The 13,609-nt window shown below is 43.0% G+C and overlaps 1 protein-coding gene across 5 annotated transcripts in view; it reads right to left on the bottom strand.

Annotated features, from left to right (window-relative positions):
* Positions 1-9,679: 9,679 nt before the first annotated feature.
* Positions 9,680-13,609, bottom strand: part of LOC124032145 (spermatogenesis-associated serine-rich protein 2-like) — a 49,849-nt gene continuing 45,919 nt past the window's right edge. For all 5 annotated transcript variants that reach the window (XM_046344286.1, XM_046344287.1, XM_046344288.1 and 2 more), the window contains 3 exons: positions 12,938-13,040; positions 12,586-12,734; positions 9,680-12,445 (listed from right to left, as the gene is read on the bottom strand). In XM_046344286.1, the coding sequence (XP_046200242.1) occupies positions 12,143-12,445; positions 12,586-12,734; positions 12,938-13,040 (555 nt within the window). In that variant the 3' untranslated portion in view covers positions 9,680-12,142. The remainder of the gene's footprint in view (positions 12,446-12,585; positions 12,735-12,937; positions 13,041-13,609) is intronic.

Here is a 13,609-nt window from a genome sequence, read left to right as displayed (position 1 = left end):
ATTGCAGAGGATACTGGAATCGAAGTTGCCTCATGCCACAGCACAGGTTATTGTTTCTGTCATTGATACCATGATTAATCTCTGTGGGCAGGAATGCACAAGGGATACTACAGAAGGACAGGATTATGTTAATAGCCAACTAAGTAGATTTCTACATGCTGTGTCTGACAGAATCAAAGACATGATATTGAAGATCAAATCATTTAGCCCCCAGCCTGACAAACAACCCGGAACATCCAAATCCATGGAATCTCTCCAGGACACAATGCCATACTCAAAACCCAAGCTTCTATTGTCAACCACCTCATCCATAGACCAGTCTTGCTCAAGCTTGATAAAGCTGTGCTCCTACTGTTATTCCACACCTGACTTTAACAGAGAGTTCAGTGACCTGGAACAGGAGAGACAAGTGGTTCAGTCACCTCAGCCGTCAATGTCAAGAAAGGAGGTTGTTGACATTGGAGACATTCCATCTGCAATTTGGGGCCAATCAAAAAATATGGAATTCCATAAAATAGCCTCAATGGCAGTGAGCCAGATCTTGGAAAACACTGTAAATGAGATCACCACACTTTTTGATTCCACAATCTGCACCATTTACCAAGAGGGATCACCCTCTATAAAACTCCCACACAACACCGGTGAGGCAGCATTTGGTGTGGTAGATATCATCTTGGAGGGTGTGCGGACTGTAATTGATGCCAAGAAGGATTTCTTAATTACTCTCACAGACCCTATACTCTTTTGGGAGCAAGTCCAATTGGTTTCTGACATTATCCTTCAAATGGTACAGGCTAAATTGAAGGAAATGTTCACCGTACAACTGCTCCTCACCACTGAAAGCAACATCGGATTTAGTCAACATGGTGTAGTAACCTGTGCAAAAGAGATCCTGAGCCGGATCTTGGTGAACATCAAGAAGGGACTGCCAACATGCGAGTTGAAAGGGTCCAGGGAGGCACTTGCAAAGCAGTTTTTGGACTCCCTAATCCATAACCTCGAGCTACTGATCACCAGGGATGTGGATCAACAGCCACAACAAGGTGCCTCCAGCTGCTTTGTTGAACAGAGAGTGGCTGACAATAGTACCTCAATTATTGCAGGGACTAGATGCAGCAGTTCTCTAGAGCTCGAATGTATGGTTTCTGATGTTAGGCCTATAACAACTAATTTGTATCATGCTATTGTGGAGACAGCAAACGTCCTCTCTAAGGATTCGATTGACTTCTTGACTGAGACTGTGCTCATTGAAAAGGCCCAGCAGGTAATGCTAGATTCCAGCAGCACCAATATACTACGCCTGGCAATCAGTAATTCACAGATGGCTTTCAAGAAATCATGCCCTGAGAAGGAGGACCTTCAGAAACAACTTGTTTTGGATTTTGTGAAGACATCGGTAGGGAACCTACTCCAGAAGTGCTTGGGTTTAAGTGCTTCCCAAGATGAATCTCAACCCTTTCAACACCCTGCCTCTGGCCCAAGCCAAAAGTCTATTCGCTCCATCCCCGGCTGGGTGATGTCAAAGCTGAAGGGTACTAAGACAAGCGTGGAAACTGTCTCTGCAACAGCCTTGATCACAACAACCATGGTCCAGGAAGTAATGGGCTCCGTCCAACTGACCAGAGATCTGTCAGTGGATGCAAGTGTTTGCCTCAGCAAAGGTAAGGCATTTATTCATTTTATACATTATTTTCTAAACTGAATATTATCTCAAATGTAAAGGAGATTTGAATATAAGATCTTACTTTCGCAACTTTCAATCAATTCAAATATTCATATTTTTTTACAAAATGTCCATTTTACTTTTTAAAGATACTTCAAATATGTCTTTGCCACTTGAGGATATTCAATGTTATGAGGAGCTAGTAACAGAATGTGACATAGGAAAAATGGCTGAGAAACCTTTGGACACTGAGGCTGACTGTCCAGGAACAGGACTGAAAACTGTAAATTGGCGCGAGAGAGTCCCCTATTTCATGGGTTTTTGTCAAAAGAAAGCACAGACAATGCCCCGTGTAAGTCTGGCTGAAAGTCTGGCTTCGGACAAAACCAATTCTCAGTTTGGTGCAGAGGTTCCCAGAGCCATTGCTTTGTCTGTGGTTCCGGCAATCAGCACTGCCAAAACGCCTGAGCCATCTCTCACCAGCACTAAGGCTCAAGGAAAGACAACCAAAAACAGGCGAGAGAGATCCTATTTCCCTAGTTGTTGTCCACAGAAGGAGCCAAAGAAAGCCAAAGTGAGTTCAGTAGATGAGTGCAGTTCAGAGAGAATTCCCCATTACTTGGGTCTTAGTCAAAAGAAACCAGAGACAATGTCCCTTGTAAGTCTTGCTTCAGACAAAACTAATTCTCAGGAAGATGTTCAAGAATTTCAGGCCACTTCAGGTCTATCCACGGAGGCAAGAACCCCATCCCCAGTGGAATTGATCTCCAATGGGTCTGTGCATAGTGTAATGAATGCCCTTCTCTCAAAAGCCAAAGAGAATTCGGTTAAATCAGTGTTGGAATTGCATCAGGCAGTAGAGGAGTTCAGTGCAGAGGTTCCCAGAGCCATTGCTTTGTCTGTGGTTCCGGCAATCAGCACTGACAAAATTCCTGAACCATCTCTCACCATCACTAAGGCTCAAGGAAAGACAACCAAAAACAGGCGAGATAGATTCGATTTCCCTAGTTGTTGTCTACAGAAGGAGCAAAAGAAAGACAAAGTGAGTTCCGTTTCTACTTTGTCTGACAAAGCTAAGTTTGTTGATGACGTGTACCAGGACCTGCTCCAAGAAAAGGGATCTGCCATAAAACTGTGCCAATCAGTTGAGCAATTGCACCTTGCGGTAGAGGAGTGCAGTGCAGGGAGATTACACCATTTATTAGGTTTTAGTAAAAATAAACCAGAGACAATGTCCTGTGTAAGTCTGACTAAAAGTCTGGCTTCAGACAAAACTAATCCTCAGGAAGATTTTCAAGAAGTTTCAGGCCACTTCAGGTCTATCCACGGAGGCAAGAACCCATCCCCAGTGGAATTGATCTCCAATGGGTCTGTGCATAGTGTAATGAATGCCCTTCTCTCGAAAGCCAAAGAGAATTCGGTTAAATCAGTGTTGGAATTGCATCAGGCAGTAGAGGAGTTCAGTGCAGAGGTTCCCAGAGCCATTGCTTTGTCTGTGGTTCCGGCAATCAGCACTGACAAAATTCCTGAACCATCTCTCACCATCACTAAGGCTCAAGGAAAGACAACCAAAAACAGGCGAGATAGATTCTATTTCCCTAGTTGTTGTCTACAGAAGGAGCAAAAGAAAGACAAAGTGAGTTCCATTTCTACTTTGTCTGACAAAGCTATGTTTGTTGATGACGTGTACCAGGACCTGCTCCAAAAAAAAGGATCTGCCATAAAATTGTGCCAATCAGTTGAGCAATTGCACCTTGCAGTAGATGAGTGCAGTGCAGAGAGATTCCCCCATTTATTGGATCTTAGTCAAAATAAACCAGAGACAATGTCCCGTGTAAGTTTGGCTAAAAGTCTGGATTCAGACAAAACTAATCCTCAGGAAGATTTTCAAGAATTTCAGGCCACTTCAGGTCTATCCACGGAGGCAAGAACCCCATCCCCAGTGGAATTGATCTCCAATGGGTCTGTGCATAGTGTAATGAATGCCCTTCTCTCGAAAGCCAAAGAGAATTCGGTTAAATCAGTGTTGGAATTGCATCAGGCAGTAGAGGAGTTCAGTGCAGAGGTTCCCAGAGCCATTGCTTTGTCTGTGGTTCCGGCAATCAGCACTGACAAAATTCCTGAACCATCTCTCACCATCACTAAGGCTCAAGGAAAGACAACCAAAAACAGGCGAGATAGATTCTATTTCCCTAGTTGTTGTCTACAGAAGGAGCAAAAGAAAGACAAAGTGAGTTCCATTTCTACTTTGTCTGACAAAGCTAAGTTTGTTGATGACGTGTACCAGGACCTGCTCCAAGAAAAGGGATCTGCCATAAAATTGTGCCAATCAGTTGAGCAATTGCACCTTGCAGTAGATGAGTGCAGTGCAGAGAGATTCCCCCATTTATTGGATCTTAGTCAAAATAAACCAGAGACAATGTCCCGTGTAAGTTTGGCTAAAAGTCTGGATTCAGACAAAACTAATCCTCAGGAAGATTTTCAAGAATTTCAGGCCACTTCAGGTCTATCCACGGAGGCAAGAACCCAATCCCCAGTGGAATTGATCTCCAATGGGTCTGTGCATAGTGTAATGAATGCCCTTCTCTCGAAAGCCAAAGAGAATTCGGTTAAATCAGTGTTGGAATTGCATCAGGCAGTAGAGGAGTTCAGTGCAGAGGTTCCCAGAGCCATTGCTTTGTCTGTGGTTCCGGCAATCAGCACTGACAAAATTCCTGAACCATCTCTCACCATCACTAAGGCTCAAGGAAAGACAACTAAAAACAGGCGAGATAGATTATATTTCCCTAGTTGTTGTCTACAGAAGGAGCAAAAGAAAGACAAAGTGAGTTCCGTTTCTACTTTGTCTGACAAAGCTAAGTTTGTTGATGACGTGTACCAGGACCTGCTCCAAGAAAAGGGATCTGCCATAAAATTGTGCCAATCAGTTGAGCAATTGCACCTTGCAGTAGATGAGTGCAGTGCAGAGAGATTCCCCCATTTATTGGATCTTAGTCAAAATAAACCAGAGACAATGTCCCGTGTAAGTTTGGCTAAAAGTCTGGATTCAGACAAAACTAATCCTCAGGAAGATTTTCAAGAATTTCAGGCCACTTCAGGTCTATCCACGGAGGCAAGAACCCCATCCCCAGTGGAATTGATCTCCAATGGGTCTGTGCATAGTGTAATGAATGCCCTTCTCTCGAAAGCCAAAGAGAATTCGGTTAAATCAGTGTTGGAATTGCATCAGGCAGTAGAGGAGTTCAGTGCAGAGGTTCCCAGAGCCATTGCTTTGTCTGTGGTTCCGGCAATCAGCACTGACAAAATTCCTGAACCATCTCTCACCATCACTAAGGCTCAAGGAAAGACAACTAAAAACAGGCGAGATAGATTATATTTCCCTAGTTGTTGTCTACAGAAGGAGCAAAAGAAAGACAAAGTGAGTTCCGTTTCTACTTTGTCTGACAAAGCTAAGTTTGTTGATGACGTGTACCAGGACCTGCTCCAAGAAAAGGGATCTGCCATAAAATTGTGCCAATCAGTTGAGCAATTGCACCTTGCAGTAGATGAGTGCAGTGCAGAGAGATTCCCCATTTATTGGATCTTAGTCAAAATAAACCAGAGACAATGTCCCGTGTAAGTTTGGCTAAAAGTCTGGATTCAGACAAAACTAATCCTCAGGAAGATTTTCAAGAATTTCAGGCCACTTCAGGTCTATCCACGGAGGCAAGAACCCCATCCCCAGTGGAATTGATCTCCAATGGGTCTGTGCATAGTGTAATGAATGCCCTTCTCTCGAAAGCCAAAGAGAATTCGGTTAAATCAGTGTTGGAATTGCATCAGGCAGTAGAGGAGTTCAGTGCAGAGGTTCCCAGAGCCATTGCTTTGTCTGTGGTTCCGGCAATCAGCACTGACAAAATTCCTGAACCATCTCTCACCATCACTAAGGCTCAAGGAAAGACAACTAAAAACAGGCGAGAGAGATCCTATTTCCCTAGTTGTTGTCTACAGAAGGAGCAAAAGAAAGACAAAGTGAGTTCCGTTTCTACTTTGTCTGACAAAGCTATATTTGTTGATGACGTGTACCAGGACCTGCTCCAAGAAAAGGGATCTGCCATAAAATTGTGCCAATCAGTTGAGCAATTGCACCTTGCAGTAGATGAGTGCAGTGCAGAGAGATTCCCCCATTTATTGGATCTTAGTCAAAATAAACCAGAGACAATGTCCCGTGTAAGTTTGGCTAAAAGTCTGGATTCAGACAAAACTAATCCTCAGGAAGATTTTCAAGAATTTCAGGCCACTTCAGGTCTATCCACGGAGGCAAGAACCCCATCCCCAGTGGAATTGATCTCCAATGGGTCTGTGCATAGTGTAATGAATGCCCTTCTCTCGAAAGCCAAAGAGAATTCGGTTAAATCAGTGTTGGAATTGCACCAGGCAGTAGAGGAGTTCAGTGCAGAGGTTCCCAGAGCCATTGCTTTGTCTGTGGTTCCGGCAATCAGCACTGACAAAATTCCTGAACCATCTCTCACCATCACTAAGGCTCAAGGAAAGACAACTAAAAACAGGCGAGAGAGATCCTATTTCCCTAGTTGTTGTCTACAGAAGGAGCAAAAGAAAGACAAAGTGAGTTCCGTTTCTACTTTGTCTGACAAAGCTAAGTTTGTTGATGACGTGTACCAGGACCTGCTCCAAGAAAAGGGATCTGCCATAAAATTGTGCCAATCAGTTGAGCAATTGCACCTTGCAGTAGATGAGTGCAGTGCAGAGAGATTCCCCCATTTATTGGATCTTAGTCAAAATAAACCAGAGACAATGTCCAGTGTAAGTTTGGCTAAAAGTCTGGATTCAGACAAAACTAATCCTCAGGAAGATTTTCAAGAATTTCAGGCCACTTCAGGTCTATCCACGGAGGCAAGAACCCCATCCCCAGTGGAATTGATCTCCAATGGGTCTGTGCATAGTGTAATGAATGCCCTTCTCTCGAAAGCCAAAGAGAATTCGGTTAAATCAGTGTTGGAATTGCACCAGGCAGTAGAGGAGTTCAGTGCAGAGGTTCCCAGAGCCATTGCTTTGTCTGTGGTTCCGGCAATCAGCACTGACAAAATTCCTGAACCATCTCTCACCATCACTAAGGCTCAAGGAAAGACAACTAAAAACAGGCGAGAGAGATCCTATTTCCCTAGTTGTTGTCCACAGAAGGAGCAAAAGAAAGACAAAGTGAGTTCAGTTTCTACTTTGTCTGACAAAGCTATGTTTGTTGACAACATATGCCACGACCTGCTCCAAGAAAAGGGATCTGCCATAAAACTGTGCCAATCAGTTGAGCAATTGCACCTGCCATTAGAGTGCAGTGCAGAGAGATTTCCCCATTTCTTTGGTCTTAGTCAAAAGAAACCAGAGACAATGTCCAGTGTAAGTTTGGCTAAAAATCTTGCTTCAGATAAATACAATTCTCAGGAAGATGTACAAGAGTTTCAGGCCACTTCAAGTCAGTGCACAGTGGCAAGATCCTCATCCCCATTGGAATTGATCAGCAATGGGTCTGTGCATAGTGTAATGAATGCCCTTCTCTTGAAAGTCGAAGAGGATTTGATTAAATCAGTGTTGGATTTGCACCAGGTAGCAGGCGGGTTCAGTGCAGAGGTGCACAGAGCCATTGCTTTCTCTGTGGTTCCGGGAATCAGCACTGACAAAATACCTGAGCCATCTCTCACCATAACTAAGGCTCAAGGAAAGACAACCAAAAACAGGCGAGAGAGATCCTATTTCCCTAGTTGTTGTCCACAGAAGGCGCAAAAGAAAGCCAAAGTGAGTTCCGTTTCTACTTTGTCTGACAAAGCTAAGTTTGATGATGACGTGTGCCAGGACCTGCTCCAAGAAAAGGGATCTGCCATAGAATTGTGCCAATCAGTTGAGCAATTGCACCTTGCAGTAGAGGAGTGCAGTACAGAAGTCTCCAAAGCCATTGCTTCGTCTGTGGCTAGAGTGATTAGCGTAGAAAAAATGGCTGAGTCATCTCTTAACACTATTGCTCAAGGAAAGCAAACCAATAACAGGCAAGAGAGATCCTATTTCCCTAGCTTTTGTCTGCAGAAGAAGAAAAAGCTAAACAAAACCGAACAGAGTTTTTCTACTTTGTCGAACAAAGCTAATTCCTCTGGTCCCCAAGAAGTCCTACCGAAAGTCTGTGGCAGTGCCACCCCAAGTCTATGCAATACAACAGAATCTCAGTCCACAGCTACAGGAACTCAATCTACACCTGTGGTTTCCTTCTCCAGTGGGTCTGTGCATAGCCTGGTATGTGCACTCCTCTTGAAGATCCGGAAGAATGCCGATGGATCTCCTCCTCAGTCAGAGCCAGAGCTGATTGAGAAAGCCCTGTCTGTCAGTGGATCTGTGTTGACACTGTTGGCAGAGGTCAACGGAATGTCCGTTGATGAGGAATCATCTACCCCTAGTCGGGCAGCTCCTGATGAGGTAGTTGAAGCAGTGTACAAGGACCTGCTGCAGGAAAAGGGTTCTGCAATCGAATTGCACCAGGCAGTGGAGCAGTGCAGTGCAGAGGTCCCTAGAGTCATAGCCTGGTCTCTGGTAAAGGAGATAAGCACTGCTCCCCCCAATGAATTCCTTGCTGCCCCAGCTTTCCTCCTCTCCTCTGTCCTGCTTCTCTCCGGACATCCAAGTAAGGCGATCTCATTATCTGGAAATGCCAAATCACTTGCCGCAGCAGCAAGTAATAGACTCCCTAAGGATGAGAGTCAGAAGAGGTTTGGCTTGTTGCCAAAGCTGCCTAAGACACATAAAATGCAGAAGATGCCAAAGTTGAAAGCGAAGGTATGGTTTGAAAGTTTTTGAATTAATAACACTTTATTTAGTTAAGCGTCTCTATTTTGACATTTTATGCTGTATTTATGAACCATCAGTTTTAATTGCTAGTGAATTACAATGATTGGGAATTCAGAATTTCTGTTTCTGACAGCTTAGTGACTTATGTTAACACTTTTCTATGACCTTCCAGAACAAAGTGGATCCACTGGCCATCTACCCCTCTTTTGATCTTCTGAGAGAGGATCCACTTGAGGACACTTGTGATCATTCATAAGGAAGCCACCTCTGATGATCATATAAATGGTAAATCGAAAAAATCCCAAACATTTTTTGTTGAATACACAATCTTGTCCATACCATTTTGAAGTGTTACTGTTGATGGGTATAGTGGGTCTAGGCCATGATTTTAGCTCATGCACAGAATTGATTTATCTCATGTCAGGATGACACTTGTTAACACCATAGATATTTGTCAGCAGTCTGTCACCATCTCACTACTCTGTAATATGTTGGGATGCTGAGCATGTGCAAATTAGTTTTTGAACTGTGGTGAAATGTTTTATGACTATGGGATCCTCACTAACAGTACAGCTGTCCTTTTAAATCACCTTCCAACCCATTTGGAGAACTGACATTCTGGCTCTGGCACCAAAAGACAGTCTCTCTTCACCAGCATTGCCAGTGTCATCACCAAGGCCTGCACTAGAGCACTTCACCCAGTCATGACCAGATCTAGGACCATCCGTAGTAATAGTTAACTTGACCACCTGAATTCAAGAGAGGATCCACTGGATCTTGGGACCTTATGATCATCCATCTTTGTTTATATAAACTTGTTGGTTCAGAATCCAATTTATCATTCCATTGTTTTCATTCTTGAGGTTGGTAGCCACACAATTACATTTAGACTTTAGCTAGGTTTAGCTAGCTAGGTTTCCATCCAATTGGTGACAGATTTTCATGCAAATATTCTAAACTGAGATTTAGACTTGTCCCATCAAGCCTCTGCCACATCTTAAACCACCTTACTTGCTCCAATATGGCAAATTGAATTACATAATTCTTATATAGTTAACCATACAATGAGAAGTGATATGACCGTATCGCCATTTACTTTGCTTACAGTTAAGTTGACATATGAATCTGTAAAATACAGTCACCTTGAACTGTGCCCATGAAAAGCATATGAAGACAAAGGACACCTGCTTATGTATTGCAAAGTTTAATAGTAAATGATAAGTGTGCCTTTCCACATATGGGGGGGAGGTGTATTAGAATGGATGGGGAGGGCAGATGTCTTTGGTCCATACTTCATGGTTGCTGTAAGGAGGGGGGTGTATGAATTGGATGGAGGCAAGAGAAGGCACTTAAGTTTACAGTTTGCACTGGAAGAATTGGACTGAACTAGATTGTTAGTTCAGTCCATATGACTGAACTATTTCAGGGGTAAACCATATGCTCAGCATGTATATAACATACAAAATGCCCCATGTGAGCGCAACACAATTATAGCTATATATACACAGTAAAGAAATAAAACGAAAAAGAAAAAACAATTAACATGCTACTCAATCTAGAATAGATTATCCAATTGGAAAACAATGAAGTTATTTTTTTATAGGCAGAGAAAGAAAAAAAGGAAATGTTTTTCTCTTTGGTGATCACCAGATAGTTGAGAATGTAGACAAAGCTGTGAATGTGAGTTCTTACACTTGGTAAAAGAGATGGACAGGCATAAATAATTCCCCATAGAGAATAACTCTAGTTTTTAGACAACTAAGAAATACTACATGTACATGCTTGAAGCTACCACAAGGTAACAACTAGCAATGTGTTGGAGATAAAATGCAGTGCATGCATCTCCGCAATTGAATAGTAGGCCTACTGTGCATTAGGATTACTGAAAATAGAACCAAATTTACAGTGCAGATCTAAGATTAGGAAACATTTGCTGAAGGCAGGAAGCTCCTGGAGTTGGCTACCAAGCCTTATGTGCTCAAGCACAGTTGCTGATACATGCCAACTGATCTACCCTGCTGTATACACTTTGCACTTCCCCAGAAGACTTTGTAAACCATTGGACAAACAAGAACTACATAATCTTTATGTTGATGTGCAATATAACAAAAATGAAGACATTTTCCTCATGGCCAAATTATATTATGAAAAGAAGACTTCAGTACCTATGTTTATAACATATCTAAAACACAAAGGTATTCCTATGGATAACTTCCCACCAGTAATATTGGAGGAGATGGAGGGGGTTCTCTCAATTCTTCTACTCATCGGGTTTGACCCTTTGGTACACAGAGGTAACAGCTGTATAACCTTATATACACATGCCTTGCAGTTTGACACGACACCGCTTTGCTTTCGGTAAATGGTGAACCAAGCCCCATTTCAAAAGATTATCAGGGGAAAAAAGCAAATCCCGAAAAGCAACATTATGCCTCCAGGCAGTGTACAAGTGGAAACAATCAGATAATTCTCCAGATTTTGTTAAGTTATTGTATACTTTACTAAGAATCTTAAATCAGTCCCAACTCAGTAGTCATAAAACGTATATGAACTAAGATCGAAACAGCATTCACAAATTTGATCCAATTTTTTTCCCTTCTCTAGGAAATGATCAAGAGGAAAGTTAACAATAAAAAAGGACAAAGCTCCTAAAGCTCGCTTTTTGAGATGTAAAAAAATCACAAGAACGTGCACGGATGTTCGTGATGCAGGCATCTCTGAATTTCGAGAAAGGCAAAGTTACACGGCAAGCATGTCAAGTGTGTGCCGTTTATAGTCCTGTCTGAGATGCACTGAAAATAAGAGACCAAATAACACCTAAATAGATGTACTTCTAACAAAGGGAAGTCCAAATTCAGACTGTAGGTGTAGGGGAGTGGGGGTTCCTTTCTCATACCTGAGACTTGAGAAGTGGAATAATTCATAATTAAATATGTATGTAATAAAGAAATCGAGCCTTCTCCTTGGATTATACAATAACAATATAGAGAAGGACAGGACAACTATCCACTAAACTATTCTCATACATGTGAGGGAGGGAATAAACAACTGCCATCAGGCAACATCAAAAGTGATTGCCTCTAGTTCTAATTATAAACTGATTCTTTGTCCAGTTCAAAGAGTACATATTATTTACAGACACAACCAGTATTTATGGAAAGCTCTAAATGAATTGGATACAAATAAACTTATGTAGTGTTGATTGTATGCCATTGATGAAAGTCTTCCAGACATACTAGCAAGCATGCCATAACATATGGAACTAAAATGGTGATGGACTACAAAACAAAAATAGCAACCAAAATTAATTTGATGCTTAAGAAAAAATAAAATAAAGCCTTTTAGCAGTGCACAAAATGCATATAAATCACCGCAGTCTCTGTGCTGAACTCATCATCAGATAACACTGGCCTCTGAAGTAGCAAAATGCTGCTCAATCAACAGGCATGAGAAAATAGGTCTTATTAGCAGATTTTCAAGTTTGGTGGATGAATGGTTTTGCCTATGGGTGGCACTAGAGCTCATTTGACAAAAAGATGTAAACTTGTATTCTATTCTTCATCAAAAAGGAGTTAGTGGGGTGGAAGGGGCAGGGTATCGAGGGTGGAGTGCCAGGGTTAGTAGGGGGTTTTAAGCCAGGTAGTTCCGGTGTCAGGGGCAGTGTGTCCGCGGAGGCCTTTGGGGTAGACCGTTATGAGAAGGGTGGTCTTGACGGTAAGAAGAGGATGGAGTGGAGTTGGAAGGGCCTCTTGTGGAGTTGGAGGATTGTGTTACAGTGCTGGTAGGATGGCTGGGGCCGTCACCTTGGCCTTGGTTGCCCTGGTAGCCTTGGTAACCCTCGGAGCGGTAGCCTCCGCGATTGGTGTTCCTGTCGCGATAGGAGCCACCATTATACCGCTGACCACCGGAGTAGTATCCCGGGCCCGCCGTATACCGCCTGTTGCCTTGGAAAGTCTGAAAGGTGCAGATTAAAAATCACACTTAAAACACAAAGCAATCATATCATGTTTAATATTTTTACTCCTAAGGAAACATGACTGAAAACAGTTAGCAACTCCTTTAGTTGCATGTTTATGATTGCTTTGTGAGCGGACCGTTTTGTTCGGATGGGTAGGGTGTCCTTCGAAGCTGGAGCCCTGGTGCTGAGACTGAGGTGGTGCTTCTAGGGACCCTGGGCCTGTGATGGACGAGGAGGTGGAACTACAGCGGGAGCGGCTGGAGTAGCCTGTCTGAGGGTGGTACACTGAAAGGAGAGGGCGTCACGAGGGCAGGCGTCACCATAGAGATACATAGTATTATTATACAAATATGTGTTCTATTTAATTCTGTGGGCGTTACTATCAAGACAATTGATTAATTACCCTCTAAATAGCAATGCAATACTGTATGATCACAGTGAGTTTCTGTATGAGGAAAGACACCAAAGAGAAGAAAAAAGGAATGTACCTGATCCAAATCCCGTGACGCTTGTCTTCAGTGGTTCTAGCTCGAAAGTGAACTTCACAGCTTTTCCAAGGTCTTCATCATACTTACGTTCACTTACAAAGTGCTGGAAAAAGAGGAGAGACAAGACCTACAGTATGTGGATACCCCTTCAAATGAGTGGATTCGGCTATTTCAGCCACACCTGTTGCTGACCGGTGTATTAAATAGAGCACACAGCCATGCGATCTCCATAGACAAACATTGGCAGAGTTCACACAGAGTTCCAAACTCTGCCATTGGCCTCTGGAGCACTGGAAACACGTTCTCTGGAGTGATGGGGGTGCGTTCTCAGCCCTCTCCTGTAGTGCCAACTGTAAAGTTTGGTGGAGGAAGAATACTAGTCTAGTGCTATATTTCATGGTTCGGGCTAGGTCCCTTAGTTCAGGTGAAGTGAAATCTTAACCCTTCAGTATACAATGACATTCTAGACTACTCTGTGCTTCCAACTTTGTGGCAACCATTTGGGGAATGCCCATTCCTGTTTCAGCATGACAATGCCCCTGTGCACAAAGCGTGGTCCATACAGAAATGATTTGTCGAGACCGGTGGAAGAACTTGACTGGCCTGCACAAAGGCCTGACCTCAACCCCATTGAAAACCTTTGGAAAGAATTGGAATGCTGACTGCGAGCCA

Source organism: Oncorhynchus gorbuscha, linkage group LG03 (assembly GCF_021184085.1).
Source record: "Oncorhynchus gorbuscha isolate QuinsamMale2020 ecotype Even-year linkage group LG03, OgorEven_v1.0, whole genome shotgun sequence".
Lineage (NCBI taxonomy): Eukaryota > Metazoa > Chordata > Actinopteri > Salmoniformes > Salmonidae > Oncorhynchus > Oncorhynchus gorbuscha.
Note: the sequence above shows the minus strand (reverse complement) of the source record. Positions and strands in the feature narration are given on the sequence as shown.